General features: G+C 34.8%; 2 protein-coding genes across 2 annotated transcripts; both read left to right on the forward strand.

Annotated features, from left to right (window-relative positions):
* The first annotated feature begins 8,072 nt into the window (after positions 1–8,072).
* On the forward strand, positions 8,073–8,450 carry LOC109016140 (pollen receptor-like kinase 1). Its single transcript, XM_018998592.1, has one exon. It carries the CDS (start codon positions 8,073–8,075, stop codon positions 8,448–8,450), a length of 378 nt encoding a protein of 125 aa, XP_018854137.1.
* Positions 8,451–23,292: 14,842 nt separating this feature from the next.
* LOC108985098 (disease resistance protein RGA2-like) lies at positions 23,293–26,031 on the forward strand. Its single transcript, XM_018957264.2, has 3 exons — positions 23,293–23,452; positions 23,518–25,262; positions 25,777–26,031. The coding sequence occupies exons 1-3, from the start codon at positions 23,293–23,295 to the stop codon at positions 26,029–26,031; spliced, it is 2,160 nt and encodes a 719-aa protein (XP_018812809.2).
* Positions 26,032–26,841: the final 810 nt, after the last annotated feature.

Consider the following 26,841-nt stretch of genomic DNA (forward strand, 5'->3'; position numbering starts at 1 on the left):
CTCTCTCCTCAACGGTTCCTCTCTCCTCAACGGTCTTTTTGTTGTACAGAGCGTTTCTCTCTCCTCACACCAGTTTTAGGCGGCATTCTAAAACATGCCGTAATGGTAAAGACCATACCAGGAAAGGGACTGGGAACCAAGTTTGGGTCAAGAAAGGATCTTCAGTAGAATCCAAGACAGAATTAGAAGCTGAGAAAAATCAGATGGATGAGAATGAAGCAGGAGGGTCTTCGAAAAATGAAAATAATACAGACAAGGGAACAGGGGGACAACTAGTTTTTCAGGAGAAGGGAGGCGAACAAGAAAAATTGCAGCATGCCACACATGACCTGCATGAAGTAGAAGAAGAAGAAGAACATAGAGAGCTTAAAGGGGCGAATAGAGTTAATAACCAGGAGCTTAGTGGAACAACAAGGCACATTGTAGCTACAGATCAAGGTCAGGACAACACCAGTATTGTGGTCCAGCTGAATGATGATCTACCAGAGAAGTTTCCTACCCCCTCCAAGCAATCAATAGAAGAGCAAGTTGTTGAGGACATACGGCAAGTTTTAACTGAGCAAGAGAGCCTGCAAATTGTTAAATCTACCTATCCCCTACCAGACCCACAAGAGGTTAGCACAGAAGCCATTAATCTAGTTGTGAGCAAAGTAACTGAGTCGGGCGAAGAATGGGAGAGTCATCTGATAAGCCTAAAGAGGAAATCGAAGAAGAAAAAGGCAAGATCCTTAGCAGTCAGTGTTAATGAGACGTTTATGCTTGCATATGAAGAGGAAAGAACGGATGAGATACTATTTTCCCATTCTGATCACGAGAGTGAGAGAGACAAAATCAAGGATGATATGCGCAAGGAATACTGCACAGATTCTGAGGGCTCCAACAACCCCAGAAAAACAGGCCAGAAAAGGGGCTCTACCAGGGTGGTAATTCGTCCTTCCAAATTTAAATTATGATCAGTCCTATTAGTTTTTGGAATATTAGGGGAATAGGCAATTCTTATAGGAGGTTGAGGAAAATTATTAAGCAATTTAGCCCTAATATCATAGCTTTAGCTGAGCCCTTTTTGTTAGAGGATAGAATCCCGTCATTCTTCGGAAGATTTAGTTGCAATTGTTTTGTCACAAATGAGGTGCATGGTGGTAAAATTTGGTTGATGTGGAATTCACTGGTTTCGATACAGTGGGTGGTGGGGTCTAATCAGTTTATTACTGTGAAAGTAGAGGAGAATGGTCATATGTTTCTACTATCTATTATATATGCAAAGTGCAACCGAAATGATATAAGAGAGCTTTGGGCGGATTTGGAGAATATGGGGACTGCCAGAATTCCTTGGGTTCTCTGTGGGGACTTTAATATCATTAAGGATGATTTAGAAAGAAGAGGTGGGCGTCCTCGTCCTTTTGTAGCCATGGAAGAATTCAACCAGTGCATTCAAACCTGTGGTCTTTTAGAGATGTGTTCCAAAGGCCCGAATATGATCTGGTGCAATGGTCAAGGGGGACAAGCGCGCAGCTGGGCCAGGTTAGACAGATATTTTATTGATACTATTTTTCTTAATTCTTTTTCTAATGTGTCTTACCAGGTTTTGGCGCTCTACTTCGGATCACTCCCTGTTGGTTATTCAGATGGGGGAGAACTTATTCAGGTATGGTCCTAATCCTTTCCGCTTTCAATATATGTGGACTGATCATTTGGATTTCTATAGTTTTGTGGATGGAGTGTGGAAACGTGAGGGCCTAGGGCATGGATTAATCAACCTTTCCTCTAAATTACAAAGGGTTAAGGTGGCTTTAAAAGAGTGGAATAAGAGTGTCTTTGGTAGGACTAACATCATAATCAAGGGTCTAGAGGCTCGTATTGATAATCTGGAAAGCCGCCTTCAAGTCTCCTTTAATGCCAAGGATGACTCTGACCTATTAGCATCTAAGCTGGAACTTTCAACATGGTTGGGTAGAGAGGACACTAGGCTTGCTCATATGGCCAAGAAAAGCTGGCTGAAAGATGGGGACCAGAACTCTAAATTCTTTCATGCTTACTTAAAAGCCAAACTTCATAAAAGAGTTCAGGAGATGAGTATGTCAGATGGTAGGGTTTTACAGTACCCTCTTGACATTCATAAAGCTGCTGTTGATCATTTTCAGGAATTTCTGGGTCAGAGTAGTTCTCGTGCTCTTCCGAATTTGAGTGACTTGATCTCTCCCATTATTACTAATGAGGATAACTTGACTATTGGTACAGATCCTTCCATAGAGGAAGTAAAGGATGCTCTATTCTCTATTCCCATTGATAGTAGCCCAGGGCCAGATGGTTTTGGATCAGGTTTTTTCAGAGTTTGTTGGGACTTGGTTAAAGATGATCTACTTTCAGCCATTGTTGAATTTTTCCATAGCCATATGCTCCCAAAAAATTTCACTGCATCTTATATAGTGCTAATTCCGAAGGTGGATAATCCCTCTAGCTTTGATAAATTTCGGCCTATTAGCCTTTGCTCCGTGGTCTACAAGATTTGCTCAAAAATCATTGTGGCTCGTATGACTAGTTTGCTCCCTAGAATGATATCGAAGGAGCAAGAGGCTTTTATTCCAGGCTGCAGTATTTTTGAGAATATCAGTTTAACTCAGGAAATGGTCCACTCTATTCATAGGAAATCCATTGGGGGTAATGTTCTAGTTAAGCTTGACATGTCTAAGGCTTATGATCGAGTAGATTGGAATTTTTTATTACATGTTCTGTTTAGTTTTGGGTTCTCTCCTAATGTTTGTGACCTGATTAACTCTTGTATATCCTCGCCGTAGTACTCAGTCATGATGAATGGGACCCCCATGGGTTTCTTTAAAGGAAAGCGAGGCCTAAGGCAAGGTGACCCCTTATCGCCTTACCTTTTCATTATAATGCAAGAGGTGTTCTCTCGTCTCCTTAAGAATTCATTTGAGACAGGTAAAATTGGTCAATTTGTTCAAGCTAGAGGGACCCCGATTATCTCTCACCTTATGTATGCAGATGATATAGTTATCTTTGCAAATGGTGGTAAAAGAAGTATGAGAGCTTTGATGGAAGTTTTGAACAAATATGAGGAGTCGACTGGTCAAGTGCTCAGTAAAGAGAAGAGTGCTATTTTTTTCTCTAAGAAAATTTCAGTCTCTAGGAAACATGCTCTTCTCTGCTCTACTGGGTTTACCGAGGGTTCGTTTCCTTTTAAGTACCTGGGGGTGCCTATTGTGGATGGTAGGCTAAAGGCTTGCGATTTTGGTGATTTACTGGGCAAAGTGAACAAGAAGATTGCAGGATGGAAGATGAAGATTCTCTCTGCTGGTGGTAGAACTATTATGTTGCGTCATGTTTTATCTATCATGGCCACCCACCTGCTGGCTATTTTAGATGTCCCCAAAGTGGTGATACGTAGCCTGAATAAACTTATAAGCTCTTTCTTTTGGGGTGAATCAGGAGGCAAGAGTAGGAGGAAATGGATTTCTTGGAAGCACATATGTACGCCTACGGACGAAGGTGGTTTGGGTATTAGGGACTTTGGGGATGTTCAGAGAGCCTTACACATGAAACTTGCCTGGAATCTTATTAAGGGCAACTCTCTTTAGGCGAAATTTTTTGGAGGTAAATATGTTAAAGGAAATCACTTATCCCTCCTAGAGCCTACTAAAGGGACCCGCTTTTGGAAATCTATTGTCTGTAGTATTCCGGAGGTGATGAATAGCTCCAAATGGATTGTGAAGGAAGGTAATATCTCCTTCTGGTATGACAATTGGGACAACGAAGGTCCTCTCTATGCTCAATTTCCTGTGACTGAGCACCCTTTGATTAAAATAAATGAGTGCCGCATTGAGAATGGGTTGGATATTTCTCTTCTGAACAGATTAGTGGGCCATCAGAAAGCCAATGAACTGTATGAGTTTTTGGCTAGACAGAAGGAGGGTGAAGATTTGCTTGTTTGGCTGAAGGATAAGGAGGGCAATTTTACTACTAAGAGTGCCTGGGACTGTATAAGGGTTCGGGCACCCCCTTTACCCTGGGCTCAGTGGATATGGCATACTAATCTTCCCAAGAAGATTTCTATCATGATGTGGAAGGCTACTAATAATTGCCTCAGTGTTGACGAGAATATTAGTATGGTGGGTGTTTCAATGGCCTCTAAATGTAATTTCTGTCAAAAGGGTCATACTGAGGACTTGAACCATGTGCTCTGCACGGGGGATTTTGCTAGACACATTTGGCGTCTAGCGGCCACTCATCTAGGGGTTCATATGGCCCATTTCTGCACTTGGAAGGATCAAACTAATTTTTGGTTTCGTCGTGCAGGTAAGTCTTCAAAGGTTAGAACCATCTTTGGCCTTCTGCCCTCCATTATTTCCTGGAAACTTTGGGAGAGGCGTTGTAAAGCCCGGTATGAAGATAAGGCTCACTCAAAAGAGTCGGTTTGGCACGCTATTAAACTTTGGCTCCGGTGCATCATGGACCAGATCATGAAGTGAGTTCTCTTTCCACCCAGGACATGGATATTTTGCATAGACTGGATATTCCAGTCTTGTTCCCTAAGCCCAAGAGGGTCCGGGTGGTAAAATGGCACCAACCCCCTCAGGGCTGGGTAAAACTCAATACCGATGGTAGTAGTTTCGGGAACCCTGGAACCTCTGGCGTTGGGGGTGTTATTCGGGATGAGGATGGGAGATTACTTCTGGCTTACTCTGTTCCCTTGGGTTTAGGTACTAATAATTTTGCAGAATTCAGCAGCTTATTGGAAGGTGTTCGCAGATGTCACGCGCTTGGATTTTATCGTGTTCAAATAGAGACTGACTCTCAACTGGTGGTCAATTGGATTGTTAAGAATAAGTGCCCCATTTGGTATTTAGAAGACTTTTGGGAGGATTTACAAGAACATCTTAATAGCCTAGAGTATACAGTAACTCACATTTTTCGTGAAGGCAATGTTGTGGCTGACTTTCTAGCTAAGTGTGGAGCTGAAGGTTTGAACTCTGATTGGTCTGATATTCATATGCTGCCTAGCCTGTTGAGGGGTCTTCTCCGCATGGACAAATTGGGTATGCCCTACCTGAGGATATCATAAGCCTCTTGCCAGGTTTGTTTTGTGTTATTTGCTTGTCTAATTTTACTATCTTGGTATTTGTGTATCTTTGTTCTTGTATACTTGGCTTTTTGCAGGTTCCCCTTTTTGACTTTCTCAGAAGTAGGTTATATATATTTCTTAAGACTTGTACTCTATATAGTTACACTGGTTTTGATGCCTGGGTGCTCTTTTTCTAGATTTAGGTTTTTGTACCTCCCAGGTGTCGTGACTGTAACCACAGTTTTCCTCCGCCAAAAGTGAGGGCAATCAATAAAATTGGGGTTCCATCCTCTTAAAAAAAAAAAAAGGTGTAGATAATTTTAAGGTTCCTCAAATGTAGATACTGAGGCATTAAGTGATAGCTGGTCCAAACTTGAGCAGATAAGTAATCTGGTCTCCAAGAAACAGTCTTTATACCCAGTGGTACTTTTTGCAGGAAAACTCTTTTCCATATTCCTTTACATCAATTAAAGGGACATGTGATTGCTGATGATGGTTTTTGCATAAAATGGGAGTTCTCAGAGCCTTGGCAATTCCATAAGGAGCTCTGCAAGCAAAGCTGCTTCTGGTGATGTTATACGCGAACGGTCAGTAGAAAAACTGTTTTCTGTGGGCTCCAATACTTCAAAATTCACTAGGTTAATAAGTGGTACGAAAGTAGCATTGAATTCTTAAGAAAGGCAATTAAATGAGGTGGAATTATTTCAGGAAAATGATTGGCAAACAGGGACTCATACAAAGGTTCTGCATGGGATATGCAAAAATTTACTCGTTTGGTTATATATATGAGATGAAAGTTAAAAAATGAATAAAAAATATTGTTAGAATGTAGTTTTTTAATATAATTTTTGTTTTGAGATTTGAAAAAATTAAATTATTTATTATATTTTTCGTGAGTTCAAAAAAATTGTAACGATTCATGTAACATCCTCAACCAGTGCATGCACTGTTCAAGATAGGTTGCAGGATATGGACTGCTGGATATAGAATTTAAAGCGTGCAGCAGAACAGGAGCACAAGACAAAAATGGAACCTGACAGCAATGTGAAATCGGTAGGTGAAGAGGTCATCCGAGAACGGAAGGCAGTTTAAAGCTAAAATGTTATCTAGACTACATCTCTAGGCAAGACAATAGGAGCATTCTAGCTGCTAAAATGTTGTCTAGTGGTGACAAGTAATTGCAACTGTATGTTCATAGTCATGAAGAAACTGGTGGGATTGTTAATCTAGCTAATGTGAAAGATGGAAGTTGTGTTCTGTGAATTTTAACACGTATGTTTTATGCTTTGGCTTGCATTAACTGTTGCTAACCATTGGAAGAGGTAATTAGGTAACAAGTTGGCTGGTTTCATTCAGTAGACTCAGGGTACTTCATTTTAGATTAAAATTGACATGCTTTCTTTAAATTCTTCAGCATGAAGGACAATGTACATCATTCTGGATTTCTGTCATGTTTCAGTATAATGCAACGAGTCTTTAATTTGCACTTTTTTTTCTTTTTTTTTTTTTTCCCTTTTCCCAGGACATTTGGTTGCATTTATGAAGCCCAAGAAAATATATCTTGGACTCATTAAGTTGTTGCGCATTTTGCAATTAAAGTAGCAGACTTTTGCTATACTAAACAGTACATAGCAAGATTCCCATCGCCATTGACCTTATCAGAGAGGCATTAGCATAACCATCACCTTCGAACAAGACATCATTAAAACAAAGATATGCTATGGTTTGACAATGAATTGGATGGGACCGCTTGGATTGGGTCATTCAATATTATTTAGTCGTACATTCCGGTTTACGGTCAATGATTCGGAAAAATCAGCAGCTACATTATCATCGAAATTTTTAAGGTTGCCCAAACTCAAAATCGGCCAAAAAGATTGTGTTCCTCAACTTATCTTTAGTTCTTCACGATCAGCCTACAATGAAAATTCTAACCTTGATTTCATGCCTTTCCTTGATACCCCTATGCTCACTTTTCCTCAAAGTCTGTACGTTAGAGGTGTCAGGCCATTGTCTTGGTGATGAGTAATCCTCGTTGCTTCAGTTGAAGAACAAGCTTGTGTTCAACGATGCCTTGTCGGCAAAACTGGTACATTGGAATGATAGTGCCAATTGCTGTTCGTGGGAAGGCGTAACCTGCAACGAGGGTCGTGTTATTGGTCTCGACCTCAGTAATGAATCCATCTCTGGTGTGCTTGACAACTCCAGCAGCCTTTTCAATCTTCACCATCTCCAGAAGCTAAACTTGGCCTATAACGAGTTTGATTCTTCCCAGATTCCATCCCAGTTTACGAAGCTCAGCAATTTGACTTACTTGAATCTGTCAACTGCAGGCTTTGCTGGGCAGATTCCACTTGAGATTTCACACCTCAAAAGGTTGGCTACTCTTGATTTATCCATCCATTCTTACCGGAGCACTTATTTGCTTATGCCTGAGAAGCCAAATCTATCTACGTTAGTTCAGAATCTTTCGGGGCTTAGGGAACTTCATCTTGATGGTGTAAATATCTCAGCTAAAGGGTATGAGTGGTGTCGAGCCTTATCATCTTCACTGCCACATCTAAGAGTGTTGAGCATGTCAAGATGTTATCTTTCTGGGCCTTTTGATCCATCCCTGTAGAATCTAAGAGTGTTGAGCATGTCAAGATGTTGAACTGCCACATCTAAGAGTGCTGATAACCAGTTTTTTGTTCCAGTTCCGGAATTTTTTGCAGACTTCAAAAACTTGACATCCTTGAGTTTCACCTCAAGCAAATTGAATGGGAAATTTCCAGAAAAGATCTTCCAAATTCCGACGCTGCAAAGGATTGAATTATCAGGTAATAGTATGCTACAAGGTTCTTTATCAGAATTTCCTTGGAATGGAAATCTTCGAACCCTAGAACTAGGGGGAACTTTTTTTTCAGGGACATTGTCGGATTCTATTGGTAACCTAAAAATGTTGGCCATAGTTGATTTGTATAGTTGCAATTTTAATGGATCAATCCCAAAGTCAATGGCAACCCTCACACAGTTGGTATATTTGGATATGTCATACAACAATTTCACAGGACCAATTCCATCATTCAGTATGGCCAAGAGATTGACAGAAATTTACCTTACCCGTAATGATTTAACAGGTAAGATTACTTCCACTCAATGGAAAGAACTTCGGAATTTGGAAATCCTTGACTTGGGATACAATTCGCTTGAAGGTGGTCTTCCGATTTCTCTATTTTCTCTTCCGTTATTGCTGGAATTACGACTTTCCAACAACCGATTTTCTGGCCAACTTGATGAGTTCTCCAATGTTTCTTCTCACCCACTATACATCCTTGATTTGTCCAACAACAACTTGGAAGGGCCAGTACCGATGTCTGTTTTTGAACTCTGAGGCCTTAAGGTCCTCGACCTTTCTTCTAACAACTTTAATGGGTCAATGCAGCTTGATTCCATCCAACAATTGAAAAACCTTTCAAATCTTGATCTTTCATTCAATAACTTGTTGATTGAACACAATGGAATTAATTCTTCGGTATCCCTATTTCCTCAAATCAGCACATTGAAACTTTCTTTTAACATTTTGAAGACATTTCCTGATTTCTTGAGGAGCCAATCTTTATTATTAGAACTAGACCTTTCACATAATCTGATTCACGGAGAGATACCCAGTTGGATCTGGAAACTTCCTAATCTAGCTCGCTTGAATCTCTCTTTTAACTACCTAGTATCTCTAGAAGGACCATTCCTCAGTTGTCCAACTTTAAATATGCTAGACCTTCGTTCCAACCATCTCCATGGCCAATTCCCGGTTTTTCTCCTCAATGTTGTGTACTTGGATTTGTCAAGGAATAATTTCAACTCTTCCATACAAAAAAGCATTGAGAACTTGCCAATTACGACTAGTTTCTTCTCCCTTTCAAGCAACAAATTCAATGGGAGTATTCATGTTTCAATATGCAATGCTACATATCTTCAAGTTTTAGATTTGTCAAACAATTCCTTCAATGGGATAGTTCCCCGGTGCTTGATTGAGATGAGTGAGATGCTAGGAGTGTTAAATCTGGGGAGAAACAACCTCATTGGCACAATTTCTGATGCATTTCCGAGCAATTGTCATTTACAAACTCTTGCCCTTGATGAAAACCAACTAGAAGGAGAGTTGCCAAAATCTCTAGCCAATTGCACAAAGTTGAAAGTCTTGCATATTGGAAACAACCACATCGAAGACACCTTCCCTTGTTATTTGAAGAATAGTTTCAGTTTGCGTATCCTTGTTTTGCGATCAAACAAGTTTTATGGGTCGATTGGCTGCCCGGGGCTGAATGCCACTTGGCCGGACCTTCAAATTCTAGATCTAGCTTTCAACAAATTCAGTGGAAAACTATCAAAAAGTTCCTTCGCTGCATGGAAGACAATGATAGCTGGTGACGATGAGGATCAGACAGAGCTGAATCATCTCCAGTTTGACTTTTATGGTTTAGGTCCATATTATTATTACCTAGATACTTTAACGATTGTCAGTAAGAATCTTGAGCTAGAGTTGGTGAAAATCCTAACAATCCTCAAATATATTGACTTTTCATGCAACAGTCTCGTTGGGCCTATTCCTGAAGAATTAGGAGCACTCAAATTGTTATATGGTCTCAACTTGTCAAATAATGTCTTCACTGGCCGAATCCCATCATCTTTGGGAAAGTTGAGTCATCTTGAGTCACTAGACCTGTCAAGAAATGAGCTTACAGGGGAGATCCCTTTGCAACTCGCAGATGGTCTTATTTTTTTGTCAGTGCTCAACCTTTCATTCAACCGACTGTTTGGAAGGATTCCACTGATCAAGCAATTTTCTACATTTCCAGAAACTTCCTATGAAGGGAATCAAGGATTATGTGGTTTGCCTTTGAAAGAAAAATGCATAGAAGAAGAGCCACTATCTCCACCTCCAACATTTGGAGAAACTCCATCCGAGTTTAGGACTGTGATTAATTGGAACTATCTAAGTATTGAATTGGGATACGTTTTCGGCTTTGGAATTTTCATTGGGCCTCTTATGTTTTGGGAGAGGTGGAGGATATGGTATTTCGAACAAGTTGATGGCATTCTTTCTAAGATCTTTCCCAAACTGTATCTTGGAAGAAAAATCCAGCATAGACCAACTCAAAGAAATCGGGGACCGAGACGTCGGGAATAATTTTGAGGGGCAATACAACCAGGTTTATATAACTTTTTCTTTGTTCCGCTTGTTTCAATATATATGCTATTAAAGTGAATGCTACGACATCTATTCCTGTCTTTATAAATATTTCAAACACTATTAAATAAAGAATAAGTATTATTAGATCCACATAATGATATCCATAACTGGTGAATTGTTGAAGGCGTTATACGGAAGCAAATCTTCCCCTTGCTTTTACTCAGCATCGATGGTTAGATTTATATTAAAATTAGTTGCAGACTCACTAGCATGGGAGTAATTAAATTTATTGAACCTCTTCCTTTGTCTAGTTCTTGTTTTCTACTTGTCTGGAGAGTTCAACAAACAATTTCTTATAAGTACTAATAGGAGCTTTTCTTTAGGCCTATTTGTGTAGAGTTTCATTCAGTAGTAAGAAGTAGATACAATGAAAGTCATATCCTTACAAACTCTGACAAGCCTTAAAATTACACGCCTTGCTTGGCTAGAAGTGCCAAGTTAAATGCCTCCAAGTCCAGAAATCCCAACCCACCAGAATTTGATTGGGAGTTTGAAAGTACTTATTTAGAGGCATTCTAGATATCACCATCTGGGCGCCTCATGTTTGGTTTCCCAATAGTTAAGGTGGGTACTATGTCATGCCCAGGCAGGGAAGCAACATCCGATGGCCCTTTCTACCCTTTTTACATAGCAAAAAATGATTGTGTCAATAGGTGGTCAATAACACAGTTTCCCATAGGGACACTTGATGATTTTTCAACATTACAAAGCTGTAAAAAAACTCTTCCTAATGGTGTAGCAAATCATGTGCCAAGAATATTTGTACTTCTTAGAAAATGTAAATTGATGGCTTTCAGCTTTCTTTATTGGCACTGGGTATCTAGGATAGGAACAAAGTTCCGACTAATCCCGAGGGTGAATGAGGCCTTGGCAAGGAGTTGACGGTTTTTGGCTTGATCTCGCTTGAGTGAGTGGGTCCATATATGTATTTCAAACACAATTATTTACAGTTTTGAATTAACATGCATTTCTAGTTTTCTCTATTATGTTTAAGCTAAACATTACAATTCTTAGGTAAATTTAGAGCACTCCAGTCCTACAACATTCTTGGGCTGAACTGACATTAACTATTACCTTTAGTTATCTGCAAACTATGTTGGTTCTTTTTTTTGTGTTTGTTTTGGTTTAGGGGAGGGTGAGTGGTGGCTTTAAAAAATATATTTTTTGATCAACCCATTGATGCAAATGTGCCTTTTGTTGGTATCTCTATATTCGATTTTGTGCTACATCATTTTGGTTACATACACCTATATGCATAGATATGAAGAAGCATGTCTTAATGTTGGTCATATGTATATTAGCAAACACAACCATAGACATATATAAGGGTAGTGGTACCACAGCTTAAGAGGTAAAAGGTTTGCATTCTTTTATGTTTGGCTATATGCATGTATGGTATTTGCTATGGGGTGTCCTTGCCAATAGAAGTAGGCAATACATGGTTAGCATATCTCGTTAGCTTGAACATTTACCTTATTATGACCCACTGTGAATTTTAAAGAACCTGCTGTTTGAGACGATTTTGTCAGTGAAGCTTCTTATTATGATTGATCACACTAATTTGAACACCAACTTAATTTCATCTCACATATGGAATGTGACAATGGCCAAGATAGCATAGTTGTTATTTATACTAGCATCACGTTGAACCCAAAAGTAGTCCATATTGTGTCCATGTCACCAAATGAGATGCTCAGTATATGAGATTATGACTACTACAGAGGAAAAATTGAAACTTCAAAATGTAGCATGGTGTTGTATGTTGAGGAAACTCTTTTTGGGTATGGATAGTGTTTAAGTTTATTCATTACTTTTCACTTCTAGCGTTTTCTTTTGATATTGATCTTGATGTAGTTATCTTTTGATATGCTGCTTATCTTAAGGCATTTCTTGACAGTGCTTTTGTTGTATTGATGTTAGCATTTCCTGAAAGTGGTTTTGCTTTATCGATATTAGGTTCAGGGATTATAATGATGCCTGCTGGAAGGGTTGTGCTCTGTTCCCATGCAATACAAGGAAACTTGATCACTTAAAGGTACTTTTGGAGTTTATGCCTTAATATACTTTGGGGCTGGAAGAGGGGACGAAGCCATTGGTCCGTATAGCTTAGCTATCTGTGTATCGTATTAACAATATCTGTATATATATATATATATATATTATCTACTTTGAAGTTCTTTGGATAATAGATGCATTGCTGCATCATCTGTTTTTCTTTTCTTTTGGTGCCGAGTATTACCTTGTCTTGAAAAAAAAAACAAGAGTGCTATTTTTTGAAGGGTGGATGCCAAAGTCTTGAATAAATGTTATTTTCGGATGAAAATGATGGAGGGGGAGGGAGGGGATATGAGATAGGTTAGGGGAAGTTTGAGTGGCGTGGAATTTGCTAAGTTTTGTTTGTATTGTTTGTGCCATGGAATAGGAATTGATGATGTTTGCAAATATTTATCATTCAAAGGAATTGTGTAGATTCATTATGATGGATTGGTCACATTCACTTCATTGTTTTGGTGCATAAAAGTTAAAAGTTGCAATTCCAAAATGAATGTTTGCAATACAACACGACGCAGTGGGAAATTTCTATGGGAGAAAAGAGACAGATCAACTCAGACTTTATAATATTTATTATTGTTTATATAAATATTTTAAACAAAATTTAATGAGAAATAAATATTATAAAATATACTTCATGTGATTGTTTTTATTGTTTTCATTTGAGACTCTTAAATGAGTAATGTTAGGTTCAAGTCTCAAATGTATAAGTCTATTGTAAAAATATAGATTTCATCAATAAAAAATGAGTTTTTTCACAATTTTTCAAGGTGGGATCTACCAATTTTTTTATTTTTTATTTTTATAAAAAACTTGTTCGAGACTTGTACATTTGAGATTTGAATAAATCATTTATTATTTTTTGAAAAGAAATACATGTATGCATGCATGCTGATGTTATTGTCCTTCCAAATCATGAATGTGTCACGTTTTTCGGTGTTTAGCCAAAAGGGCACGTTAACAAACCCCCCATTAATAATTGTGGAGAAGAGGAATGGTCCCAACATTGAAGTTATTATAGCAGCATAAATTAAAAGGGGGAAGGATTGAAGAATGGAAGCAAATGAATATTTTGATTCCATGTTTCTTGGATTGATTAGGTAATACAATGACAGCTATAGAACATTTGATTCAAGTGTCCAAAGTTATAACAATTTGATCTTCTATCAAAAGGTTCACTCTCTCTAAAAAATGTTTTCTCCACCTTTCTAAATACTCAAAGCTCTCTCTCCAGTTTAGAGGAGTGAGGACTTCCTCCCCTATTTATCTCATCTCTTATTCTTCGGTTTATGTTTAGGTTTATGTTTATAGTGTTTTTTCTTTTTCTTTTTTTTTTGTTTTGCATTTTTTTTTCTCTATTGGGTTTGAAAATACCTTATCTACAGCCTTTTGGCCACCTAATTTGTACATGCACGGTCCATGCTGAAGATGAGCCATATGAGTCATCGCTTCTTCGAAACCTCGACTGTTACACACGTGTCATCGACGGATTTATTGGCCTCAAATTTCCAAAATGCACCTAACCAAACCGCATTCATGTTAGTGCATGGGCCATACAGCAACTACAAGGGCTGACCATCATTTGAAATTATCGACGATAGTGGTTTTTTATATATAGATATTCTATTGTATTCCTGCTTTTTTCTGAATGAGATAATGGAGGCAATGTAAGTGAAATTCTCTTACAAAATGCAGTAAAATAGTTGATTGTAGTTAGGCCTGGGCAATGGGGGTCCATCCCTCTTGGCTCATGTGGTAGCGGGTAGATAATTCGCCCAACTTACTGGGCAGACGAACATGGTAGGAAAACAAATTTAACCAAGGATATCCACATGTCCACCTGCCCCACCTACATAGAATTTAAAGCATGCAGCAGAACAGGAGCACAAGACAAAAATGGAACCTGACAGCGATGTGAAATCGGTTGGTGAAGAGGTCATCAGAGAACGGAAGGCAGTTTAAAGCTAAAATGTTATCTAGACTACATCTCTAGGCAAGACAATAGGAGCATTCTAGCTGCTAAAATGTTCATAGTCATGAAGAAACTGGTGGGATTGTTAATCTAGCTAATGTGAAAGATGGAAGTTGTGTTCTGTGAAAGATGAAAGATGGAAGTTGTATCAATGATTTGATACAATAGGATGATAAAAGGTTGGTAGAGGTGAACTCATGGACTCCATATTTTCCATCCCATACAACCGATTATGTTCTGTTTTTGTGTCAGAGATTTTGTATTTCTCAAAATGCAAACATTGCTTTAGCTATGCACGCGACCTTCTCCCCTATATTGCAAGAGATCAACATCAGTAATCTATGTCAAATACATCGCAACACATGGAAAGAGCAATGCTGCTCTTCCCTCTCCCTGTACATCATTATTCTGCTAGATTAAAATAAAAACTCGTAATACATTAAAAACAGAGTATCAAGAATATCCATAGGCAGACTGTTTATGAAGAGATGGAACCGTAATATATCCTCCTTCAGTAATGTGTGAGTGTCTACCACATCATTACTGCATGTCAGAACACATAAGTCTCCTAAATTCACTATCTTTAAAGTTCCTCGGCAAAATGGGCAAGAGTCTGACCTTGTGTTCCTTTGAAATACAAAAGCAAACGAAGACTGCAACTTAAGAATCACAACTACTCTCCATCATTACCAATTGGCAGCGAAATACAATGGCAAGCAAAGGAGGAAAATGAGATGGGAGAATACCAGTCATGGTAGCAATTGATGCACATGGCATGACAGCAGTTCGGCAAAACTATTTTGGTACATGGCTCCAAACAGATCCCACACTCATATTCTCTCTCCAAATCTACATCTGAAAGCTTCTTCCACTTATCCTCTGATATCTTTCTGATTGCCATCCCCAAGCCATGAAATTCACCTCCAGTAGTTTTGAAGTCTAATGAGTCATTGTGGAGACACTGAAGAGTGGGTAATATAACAGCTGCAGTACCAAGTATAATCAGTAAGTGAAGAATCAACACAACACATGAATATTATATCATTCTACTCAAAAATTTATATTTTTAAAATTTTGAAAAACTGAATGTATCCTTTCAATGAATAAAATTATAATCATAGTTATACTCATGGTCTAATTATATCCTTTCGATGAAGTTTAACATTGTTTACATACAATAGACCAAGGACACCAACCAATTTACAATTCTTTTTTGAGGAAAAAATCCAATATAATTTGTTATTCTCTGATTTGAACTTTGAGTGGTAAGTAGATGAATAGGCTTGGTGAATTGGGCTTTTATTGCTCAATTCAAATGTCTAATGTGAGATTCAATGGTTCAATTTCCTAATTAGCCCAATCTAACATAGCCCCACTTTGAAAGTATGAGCCTTATAGTCGAACCCATTTCGAATTTTCGAGTTAAGACCCCTCATTGCCCTTCCAAATTTGCTTTAGAGTTCAAAGTGAGAGAAAAATAAGTGTCACCAAATTTTAACGAATCAATCACAGGTGGGGTGAACATGGCGTGAACATTGAAAAATATTCTAAGAATCATTGTATTGTGGGTAATTTGTATGGCTATTCTTATGAAAGAGATTTAGACATATAAAGTAAGTCTCATAAATGTCCTGGGATATTGAGCATTTAAGATTGTCCGAGAAATTTATTCGAATAGCTATAAATACCCTAAGGTCCGTTTAAGAATTTAGAAAATATAAATTTTATGTACAATGGCCAATTTACTTGAAGGGTCTTTTTTTTTTCCTCCTCACATTTTCTATGTAAAATTAAAAGAAGAGAGATTACAATTTTAAACTTCTAACTTGAATTTGAATATAGGGAACTGTTAGGACCCAGAGATGGTCTCGAGAGTTTCCACCCATAATTGTAAAATTCACTTTTTTATTTTTTAAAATTACAAACTCATTACAAAACAATTCCTTAACCTAAAAAAGAAAAGAAAAAAAAAACCCAAACCGGCAGAAACTCTTGAGAAAAATTGTCGGTGGCTTAACAATTTCCTTGAATATGCAAATTTGTTTGATATGCGAATTTGTTTGAGAAATTTCCTACCTTATCAGCATGATGTCATGCATTTTTTCACGAATTATTCATCCTTATTATGTTGATCGCATATTGTCTCTTGATATCCGAATTTGCCCATCCCGCATTGTGGACTACGATTTCTCCTCTAACATGGCATCGATAATTCTAATTTCTATATAATTTCATCTGAACTTCATATATAAAATGTATGCTTGGAAATTTATGCAACAAAACCTCAATCCTTGTAATCCCAAAGAATTTTCAGATGGTTTTAACATTAACGTGAGAATATTTTGCGTAAAACAAGTGGATTGCTTACTACGGATGTTTGATACCAGAGTTTAGTAAATGACAGTATTGAGAGATCAGACCTAGCGGAATAATAATAATAATAAAAGACTGAAAGGTAGAAGGAAAAGAATACTTAACCCGTCAAAGCAAAAAGAATAAAAAACGAGAAATTTTCATTGCCTGGAAGTTTCTCGGAGGCTGTGGGAAAGTTATGGATCAAGAAATCATAAGATAATGTATTTCACTCAAAATGGACTAAATCAACCGTGTAGTGCACTCAACCGTGTACTTACTAACAAAACTAATTCCAACTAATAAATTAGTTAGTAGAAGACTTGAAAATAAAAATATAAATAAACAGAAAAAATAAAAAATATGTGTAATCGTGAATTGTGCAACCGCCGCGTAATCATTTTAAAAAAAAGTGAATAAAATATAGAACTCATATAAAAAAAATAATTTTTTAATAATAAATTTCAATTTTTTTCAAAACGATTATATAGCATTTACGTATTTTACAATTGTATAGGAAATTGCACCACCAAATAAATGTCTTCTTCCTTCCTTGACATGAAAATACAAAATGATATAATATTTGACATTTTTCTCTAATCGTGATCAAGTTGCAATGGTAGTTGCCTTAATAGTTCCTACCTACTCAGTTTGACTGTGAGTCAAGTCAATTATATCAACCAAGAGAATAAAAAAAGAATGAGAAACGAGAAATTTCAATTATCTGGAAGTTTCTCGGAGGCTGTGAGAAAGTATCAGGAAATTATAAGATAATGCATTTTATAATTATATATACAATTACTCCACCAAATAAATACATTATTCCTTCTTTGACACGAAAATATAAAAGGATATAATATTTGACATTTTTCAATTTTAAAAAATAACAATAAACGTAGCATGATTTAGGGGGTGAGGAATAAGTCATTTGCATTTAAAATCCACCTCAATTCATCTCATTTTATCATTACAACCTTATCAAATTCTTACACAAAATATAATAAACAATACAACTTTTTCAAATTTCATAATAACTTTCTTAAATTTCCACACAAAATATAATAAATAATTCAATTTTTATTTTATTATTTATAAACTATCTTAACTCATCTCAATTCATCTCTAAATTCAAACCTCTGGTCTCCAACTATAGGAGTTCAAAATCAAGCAAAACAAGATATATTAATATACACCCATAGGCCAAATTGACGCCCCAAAAAAAAATTCAAAAAAAGAGATTAATAAATGAGAGATGACAGCTAAAAATGTTTTATTTGGACCGGTAGATGGGCGAGTGCCAACAAACACCCACTAACCAACCAAACTGAATGACAGATGGGCGAGTGTTAGTTGAAGTGATAACTTTTTCTCCAAAGAATTCAATGGTGAAAGTTTTGAATAATAGTGAAATTTTTTGAGTTAAGATGAGATGAAATAATTTGTAAAAAAATTGTGTTTGGATAGTGAGAGGAGATGATATAGTTTTTAATTTTTAAGATTTGAAAAATGTGTGGGTCCTACTGTTTTATTGAGTAACCGAATTGTACACTGTTCATGTTAGTTTATAATATTTTATACTGTTTATTTATTAATGATTTAAGTGGATGTTTTCAAAATTTAAGAGATGAAATATTGTTACTAGATAGCCAAAACTATTATACGGTACAACTTCAGATGATATGTTTTCATATGTATTGGCTAACCAAACCGGGTCTAAGAGTTTTGAAAAGTTTTAATGATTAGATAAAAATGTTGAAAATTTGAGATTTAAAAGTGTTCTATATTTGAGAAGGAAAAATCTGAAAACATTTTAAAATAGTTGTGTTGTCAAACGGATGGCTAATTTGTAAAATAACGTTTACATATTAACTAGGTAAAATGTCACTCATTATGTTATAAAAAAAAATATTATTATAAAATAGATCTAATCTTTATATTTAACCTATGTCATATATAAAGTTATTTAAAGCATGCAACTCTCCGTATTTTCTTTAAAAAAATTGATAAATCTGAAAGGAGATTGCTACTCCCACCTACAAAAGGTACCAAAATGTGCTAATAGTGTATTTTGTGTTTTTTTTTTAATGCATGTGTATTATATTTTTAAAGTACTAAAAAACACACATAAATATTTAAAAAATACAGTTTGATATACATATTGGGTACCTGCACAAATTATTTTCCAACTTAAAATCTAGAGTGCTTCTATCACATATGTTTGTCCCCTTAAACTTACCACTAATACAAATTACATTTGTTTTTTCTCTTAAATATTTTTTGAACACTGTAAACATATTTAAAAAAAAAAAAATACACCACTTCACTAATAATTATTTTTTAAATCTTTAAAAAATAAAAAATAAAATAAAATACTTGAATTTTAAGGGCAAATTCACATAGCAATTATCATTTTTCTAAAATTTATATAAAAAATCATTCTTTGATAATGTTTTTTAAAAAAAACGAAAATATTTATAATTGTGAATTATGTAACTACAATATAATTATTTTAAAAAAATAAATAAAATATAATATTTATATAAAAAATTAATTTTTTAATAATAAATTTTATTATTTTTTAAATTAATTATATAAAATTTATGTATTTTATAATTATACGTAAAATTATTTTTCTTAAAAGAGTCTATATTTAAAATAAATAAAAAATATATATATATAGAGAACCTGCGCACCTTCCCTATCCATTGCTGTAGTTGATTCCGAAAAGACGTGAGGTTGGTCGCCAGCTACTTTTCCCCACGTTTTCTTCATTATTTGTAGAGTGACAGCGACCAAACTGACATCTGCATTAACTTACGGACAGTACTGGAATCGACATTTAGGTTGATATTTAGATATTGAAGTGAGTTGAGTTGAGTTGAGTTGAGTTGAGATAATAAAATATTATTAGAATATTATTTTTTAATATTATTATTATTTTAGAATTTAAAAAAATTGAATTGTTTATTATATTTTATGTTAAAATTTAAAAAAATTATAATGATAAGTTGAGATGAATTAATCAACTGAACAAAACCTTAATTGAAGGAAGTGTACGAGGCAAATATATTTTTTATTTTTTGCAAATATATTTTTTATAATTATTTTTTACACAGTTTTCAATACTATTTTAAAAAATAAAAAATATTAATTCATTAATATTCACATTTTTAATCATTTAAATTAAAGAAATAAAAAATTAAAAATTTAACCGATCATTTTTAACAGTTCAACTAGATTTTCTGATAGCGGGCCGCCAAGACTTATCCTTGAGTTTACCGCTGAGTTTTTAAGGAAATGTAGCCTTTTCGAAGTTACTGTTTGAGTAATTTAATTAATTAATTAATTTATTTTAGTTAATGATTAATAAATTAATATATTTTTTAAATTTTTAATGATTAAATATGTTAAATAAATATTTATAAAAAAAATAAAAAACAAATTATACATTTGTGTTGGCAACTCAAACTCAGTACTCATTGTATCAGCGACAGCTAGTGTTTACAACACATGAAACGAAAATGAATCGTTGGTCTCTCCAAGTCCACATATTGTACGCACTCCCAAATTTATTTTCTTGAAAATTAATTTCGGTACGAATGCAGTCTATTCTATGTTAGATCATTTATACAATTAATTCTTGTAATAAACGTGAGAACTAATTAAAAATCTTTTACCCCTTTTATAATGAGTTCATTTCTTTAAAAACCAAATAATTCCAGATGACTTTCGATAAAAATCTATTCAAATTTAGATAATGTCTCTAGTCAGAAAATTGACATATCAAATACCTCTTATATTATTTATTATTTATTTAATATTATTCATTGTATTTATCTAGCAACGATAAATATTTTAATACATACTTAATATGTCTTTTCTTTTATATCCCCATATATGATATGAGATTGTTTTAAATGAAAGATAAAAGTTTAAAAAATATTATTATAATATTACTTTTTAAAATTATTATTATTTTGAGATTTGAAAAAGTTGAATTATTTATTATATTTTGTGTGTAAATTTGATAAAAGTTTAATGATGATATGAGATAAAACACTTTCCAAATCTAAATAGAACCTAATTATATTTGAAGAATTTTATATCACACTTTTTTATCGTAAAATAATTTGATTTAAAAAATAAATTTTAAATTTAAGATTAAATTAGAGTATATAAATATTGTGTAGTACAAAGACATCTTCCAAATTTAAGCATGAAGAAAATTTATATTTTATTTTTATTATTATTATTTTTTTCGATTTGAACTTGTACAAAGCTTTGGGCCTCGTTTCGATAGTGCGTTGAAATGATCTGTGAGTAGTAATAAAATTATTTGAGTTGAAATATTTTATGAGGTTTTAGAAAATAAAAGATAAAAAGTTGAATAAAAATATTTTAAAGTTAAAATATTGTTAGAACATAATTTGTTTTCATATTATTTATATTTTAGAATTTAAAAAAGTTGAATTTCTTTTATATTTTGTTTAAAAGTTTAAAAAATTTTAATTATTAGATAATAATTAGATGAGATAAGATGAGATAAAATTTAAAAATATTTATATTTGTAATATTTAAATATTGAGATTAGATATTATGAGATGAGATAAGATGAGATAGAACATCTTTATCCAAACCAAGCTAACTTCAAAGGGGTATTGAGAGTTCTCACCAATAAGTGTAAAATGCACTTTTTATTTTGTGTGCTTTTTTTCAAGTATTTTTTAAATCATTTTAAATATTTATAAAACAGATTCACAAATTTATTAAAATACATTACTTAACTATTAAGTAAAAAAAAAAATCAAATTGGTACAAACTTTCGAGATAATTTATTAGTGGCTTAGAGCATTTTCCTAGGGGGTACTGGGCAGCACTACAGCGATTGAGATTCCTTCCGAAGAATTCTCGTCAAAAGTTTATTTTTCATAATTTGTTTAATCTCCTTAAATATTTAAAAAAAATAAAAAAAGATATTAAAAAATAATTACTTAATTATTAAGTAAAAAAAATATTATTGGGACCCACTCTTGGTGGAATGTCTCGGTAGAATAGTATTTTTCTTTAAAAAATTATAAACATATATTATTTTTCACAATTCATTAAATAATTATATTTTAAAATGAAAAATATTTTGATAAAATATTTTATAAAAATAATATCCCTTTACAAAAATATCTGTAAAATGAAATATATTATAAAATTTTGTGTGGATTTTTTTGTTTTTTTCCCCCTAATCGGTATCATCTGAAAGCTGAAGCCCTCAATTATTCTGACATTGTCCAGATTAATGAGTTGTCATCGAATAAAGGCAAACTTCTAATCGACTTTCAGGTTTTGACTCAGTGCAAGCTAATCTCTGTACTCCCTTTGAATTCTTTACTTAGTTTCTAGTTGCCATGACTTGCACGCCTTTTGTGAACCGATTCCAACAATTTTCTAACGAAAAAGAACTTGGGATCTGATCGCTCAGCAGTTCGTGTTATAGGTTTGTATATCAACTCATCTCAATCTGGTCTCGTTTTTTTTTTATTATAATTTTTTTAAAATTTTTATATAAAATATAACAAATAATTTAATTTTAATTTTACTATTTATAAATTATCTTAATTCATTTTAATTTATCTCTAAATTCAAACCACTCGTCTCCAATCATAAGAGTTCAAAATCAAGCAAAACAAGATATATTAATATACTTCAATAGACCAAATTGACGCAAAAAAAAAAAAAAAAAAAAAAAATCAAAACAAAAGATTAATAAATGAGAGATGACAACTAAAAAAGTTTTATTTGGACCGGTATATGGGCGAGTGCCAACAAACACCCACTAACTAACCAAACTGGATGACAGATGGATGAGTGTCAGTTGAAATGATAACTTTTTCTCCAACCTAACCTGCTCGATCCCAATATTTTTCATCTCTAGGGAATATATTTAAAAATAAATAATGCTACTTATAATTTTATTTATATTTTTACTTATAAAACTTATTTTATTAATTTATTTTTATTTTAAATTCAAATTCTGAATTTTAAATTTTATAATCTTTAACATATTTAAAAATAAATAAAGGCACTCTTAAGTTTATCAAGTGCTCTGCCTGGCAATGGGCTGGGAAAGCCGGGGCGCACGATTTCTACCGTTAAGATCGTGCTCTTGGATGCCAAATACAAGCAGGCACGCAATATTCCCAAGCTCAGAGCATCTGGCTTGAACAACTAAAATTCAAATAAAATTAATGAGAAAATTTTATAATCTTCAATCTCACGTTTACCAACAATGAAGTGATTACTTTACATATTTGCACATGCAAGAGTGATTGTCTTGTCTGTACCAATGCACAACAATAGGACATACAGCCTGTCTTTGATCGTCATGTTGAAATTAACTTCCTTCATTTTTTAAATTATAACTCAAATCATACGAAAAATTAATTTTTACTCTTAGTTGCAGTATAGTTGTCATTATTTTTTATCATTTTCCACTTAAAATAATTCCCATCTACTTTTTTCTGGGAGTCAAGTCAACTATATGATATAGTCTTATATCAACCAAGAGGCCAGAAATGCGGTTCTAGTTTAGCAACTTCCTTCCTGAAGAAAAACATGGTTGATCTTGCCTCTAGCCTCGCCGGTAGTCTCTTGAAGAAATTAGGCTCTCTAGTTTATCAAGAGCTCTGCTTGGCATGGGACGTCCAGAGCGACCTGCATAAACTTGAGAGCACGATTTCCACCATAAGATCGTGCTCTTGGATGCTGAAGACAAGCAAGCAAACAACCCCCTTCTGAGAATATGGCTTGGACGGCTTAAAGATATCTTATATGTCGCAGAAGATGTAGTAGATGAAATTGACTACAAAGCTTTAAGGAAGCAAGCGATTACAACATATGGAAGCGTTATGGCAAAGGTATGCCATTTCTTTTGTTCCTTCATGGCACTTTCATCCCGTCTAAAACTAGCTCACAAAATCAAGGACATTAGAGAGAGGTTAGAGGAGATTAATGTTGAAAAGGATCAGTTTAATCTTACTGAACGGCATGAAGAGGTGCATGTCGTGTCCCAGTGGAGGGAGAAGATCCATTCCTTTATTGATCCTTCAACGGTCATTGGTAGGCATGGTGACAAAAAAATAAAAATAAAAAGGAGTTTGATGCACACAAATCCCACAAGAAATCTTAATATAATTGCCATAGTTGGATTAGGAGGTATGGGGAAGACCACACTTGCCAAGGCAGTTTACAATGATAGAATCGTAGTTAAGCATTTTCAGTTGAGAATGTGGGTTTGTGTATCTGGGGATTTTAGAGTTACAAGATTGGTGGAAGAAATCCTTAAATCTGCTGGTGGCAGAGTTGATAAGAATTCAAGTAATGAAGACACATTGCAGACTAATTTGAGAGAACTTTTAAAGGATAAAAGGTTTCTACTGGTCTTAGACGATGTCTGGAATGAAAATAGAAATAAATGGACTGAATTGAGACATTTGCTTAATGGAGGGTCCCATGGAAGTGTCATTGTTGTAACGACACGTAGTCGCAAGGTTTCTTCCATTTTAGACCCTATTTACACACATTCTTTAGAAGGTCTATCAAAAAAAGAATGTTCGTCTTTGTTTGTGAAATGTGCATTCAAGGAAGGAGAAGACAAACTATATCCAAATCTCTTACCAATTGCGGATGAAATAGTGAAAAAGTGTAAAGGGGTTCCATTGGCTGTGAAGAGTTTAGGTGGTCTACTTTATTCAAAAGTCGATGAAAGGGAATGGGAATTTGTGAGAGATAACGAGATCTGGGAATTAGAAGAAAATGAGGGAGGCATCTTACCTGCATTGCAATTGAGCTATAATCAAATGCCAATTCATTTGAAGAAATGCTTTGCCTATTGTGTTAATTTCCCAAAGGATTATGAATTCGAGAATATCATCTTAATTGAACAATGGGTGGCATATGGATTAATCCTCCAAATGTCTGCTAACAAAAAACAAGAGTTGGAAGATATTGGAGACTTGTACATTAAAGAGTTAATGTCGATATGTTTCTTCCAAGATCTTGATGAACAACATATTTGCGTGTATTCCTTCAGAATGCATGATCTCGTCCATGATCTTGTGCTCTCTATTGGCCATGAAGAGTGGTTGGAAATAGACTCTGAAAATAAAGACGTGGCCTCGACAGTTCGTCATTTGTCAATTTCATCTAGTGACCAACAAGTTTCGAAGTTCTCGAACAAGTTAACTAATGTGAGAAGCATCATGTACCGAAACGAACCACACGTGTCCTTAGTTGAAGCATGCATCTCAAGATTCAAGTCTTTACGTGTGCTAGCTATACCTGATTCAGATTTTGAGAATTTGCCAAGTTCCATTGGTACTCAAAAGCATTTGAGATATCTCAACCTATCTAATAATCAGTCAATCAAGAAGCTTCCTAATTCCATTTGCAAGCTACACAATTTGCAAACCTTGTTGCTTGGTGGATGTGAGAACCTTGAACGACTGCCCAAAGATATGAGGAACATGATCAACCTTAGGTTTCTTACGATATCAACAAGAGATACATGTTTGCTTGAGAATGGAGTATATTGCTCTAATTCTCTTCTAATTTTAGTTATGTATAATTGTCCAAAACTCGAATGCTTGTTTCCACAAATGGACAGGTGCCTCACCAACCTTCGTACATTGGTTTTTTGGAAGAAAAAATCTAAATCACACTCTACTGTTTGTAGAGTCCCCAGCACACTCAACGTGCTGGGGTGAAAAATAAAAATAAAAAAATAAAAAAATTCTTCACAGTGTGCTGCGGCTTCCGGCTGCTCCCAAGCATTTCTCTTTTTGGAAATGTGAAAGTTTGACCTCTTTGCCACCTATTATCAAGCACCTAACACACCAAGATCTCTTCACATTGTACATTTTTGAATGTGAAGAGATCTATTTGACGGGAGGAGGAGGAGGAGATGCACATGACCTCAATTTGAGACTCCAAATCTTGTATATAAAAAAATTACCGAAGTTGGAGATTTTACCCGAATGGCTCCTAGGATCTGCAAACACTTTAAAGCACCTACGTATCAAGAAGTGTGAAAATCTGAAGGCGTTGCCAGAGTGGTTACCAACTCTGAAATCACTTCAGACATTGGAGATCATTGAATGCAATGAGCTATCATCTCTACCGGAGGGGATTCATCATATGAAAACATTGAGAAAAGTGAAGATTAAAGATTGTCATGAACTCGTTACACGTTTAGAAGACTGGTCCAACATACCAGAGCTCGAACTCGATTATGAAGATGATCAAGAAGATGATGAGGATTCTGAAAAAGGTGAAGATGATGAAGAAGATGATTAGGTAATGTGAGTTTGTCTTTTTATTTCAATCGTAAATCATTTTTATAATCACATATTATATATGTTAAGTTTTATTACTCTCCTCTTAAATTTTATATATCTATGCGCATGGATTTGCAGCTTCGGCCTTAATTCGACGAGCCATGAGTCGAAGTGAATGCCAGCTTGAACGGACATAGCTCTGATCGGTACCTATATAAATATATATATATATATATATGTTATTTGGATTGGTGAATAATAATGTATTTGCTTCGGTACCTGTATCTACCTTTTTTCAATGTATAAAATGCTTCACTTGTACTGTTGGTTTCGTAAATGCATGTGTGGAATAATAATGTATTGGCATGAGTACGGCCGAGATTGATATTTTATTATTATTTCTTTAAAAAATCCCAATTTCCATTGAAGCCCAAAAACGTGGCATGATTTAGGGGGCAAGGAATAAGTAAGTCTCCAATCACAATCATAGGAGTTGAAAATCAAGCAAAACAAGGGATATTAATATACACACATAGGCCAAATTGACGCCCAAAAAAAATTCAAAAACAAAAGATTAATAAGTGAGAGATGACAGCTAAGAAAGTTTACTTTGGCCCGGTAGGACTGAAATTAAGCAAAAGAGAGAGTAATAACAAACACCCACTAACCAGACTTGACAAAAGGAAAAGGAAAAAACATTATCAAAGACCCAGTGACCCCTTGCTAATTGTAGTGTCTTTTTACTAGTTGTGGTTTAAATTTTTAATGCCATAACCAAATGATTTAGCTGTTAGATCATTTCAAATCACTTTATTTTTCTCTTTTCAGT

Source organism: Juglans regia, chromosome 4 (genome assembly GCF_001411555.2).
Source record: "Juglans regia cultivar Chandler chromosome 4, Walnut 2.0, whole genome shotgun sequence".
NCBI lineage: Eukaryota > Viridiplantae > Streptophyta > Magnoliopsida > Fagales > Juglandaceae > Juglans > Juglans regia.

What these genes read in the sequence shown, in the direction of transcription:
- LOC108985098 (XM_018957264.2), top strand. Translation starts at nt 23,293, where the DNA reads ATGGTTGATCTTGCCTCTAGCCTCGCCGGTAGTCTCTTGAAGAAATTA. An exon ending in CTCTTGGATGCTGAAGACAA is followed by an intron (nt 23,453 to 23,517) that starts GCAAGCAAACAA and finishes TATATGTCGCAG; the next exon opens with AAGATGTAGTAGATGAAATT. An exon ending in CATGTTTGCTTGAGAATGGA is followed by an intron (nt 25,263 to 25,776) that starts GTATATTGCTCT and finishes GAAAATCTGAAG; the next exon opens with GCGTTGCCAGAGTGGTTACC.
- LOC109016140 (XM_018998592.1), top strand. Translation starts at nt 8,073, where the DNA reads ATGGCAACCCTCACACAGTTGGTATATTTGGATATGTCATACAACAAT.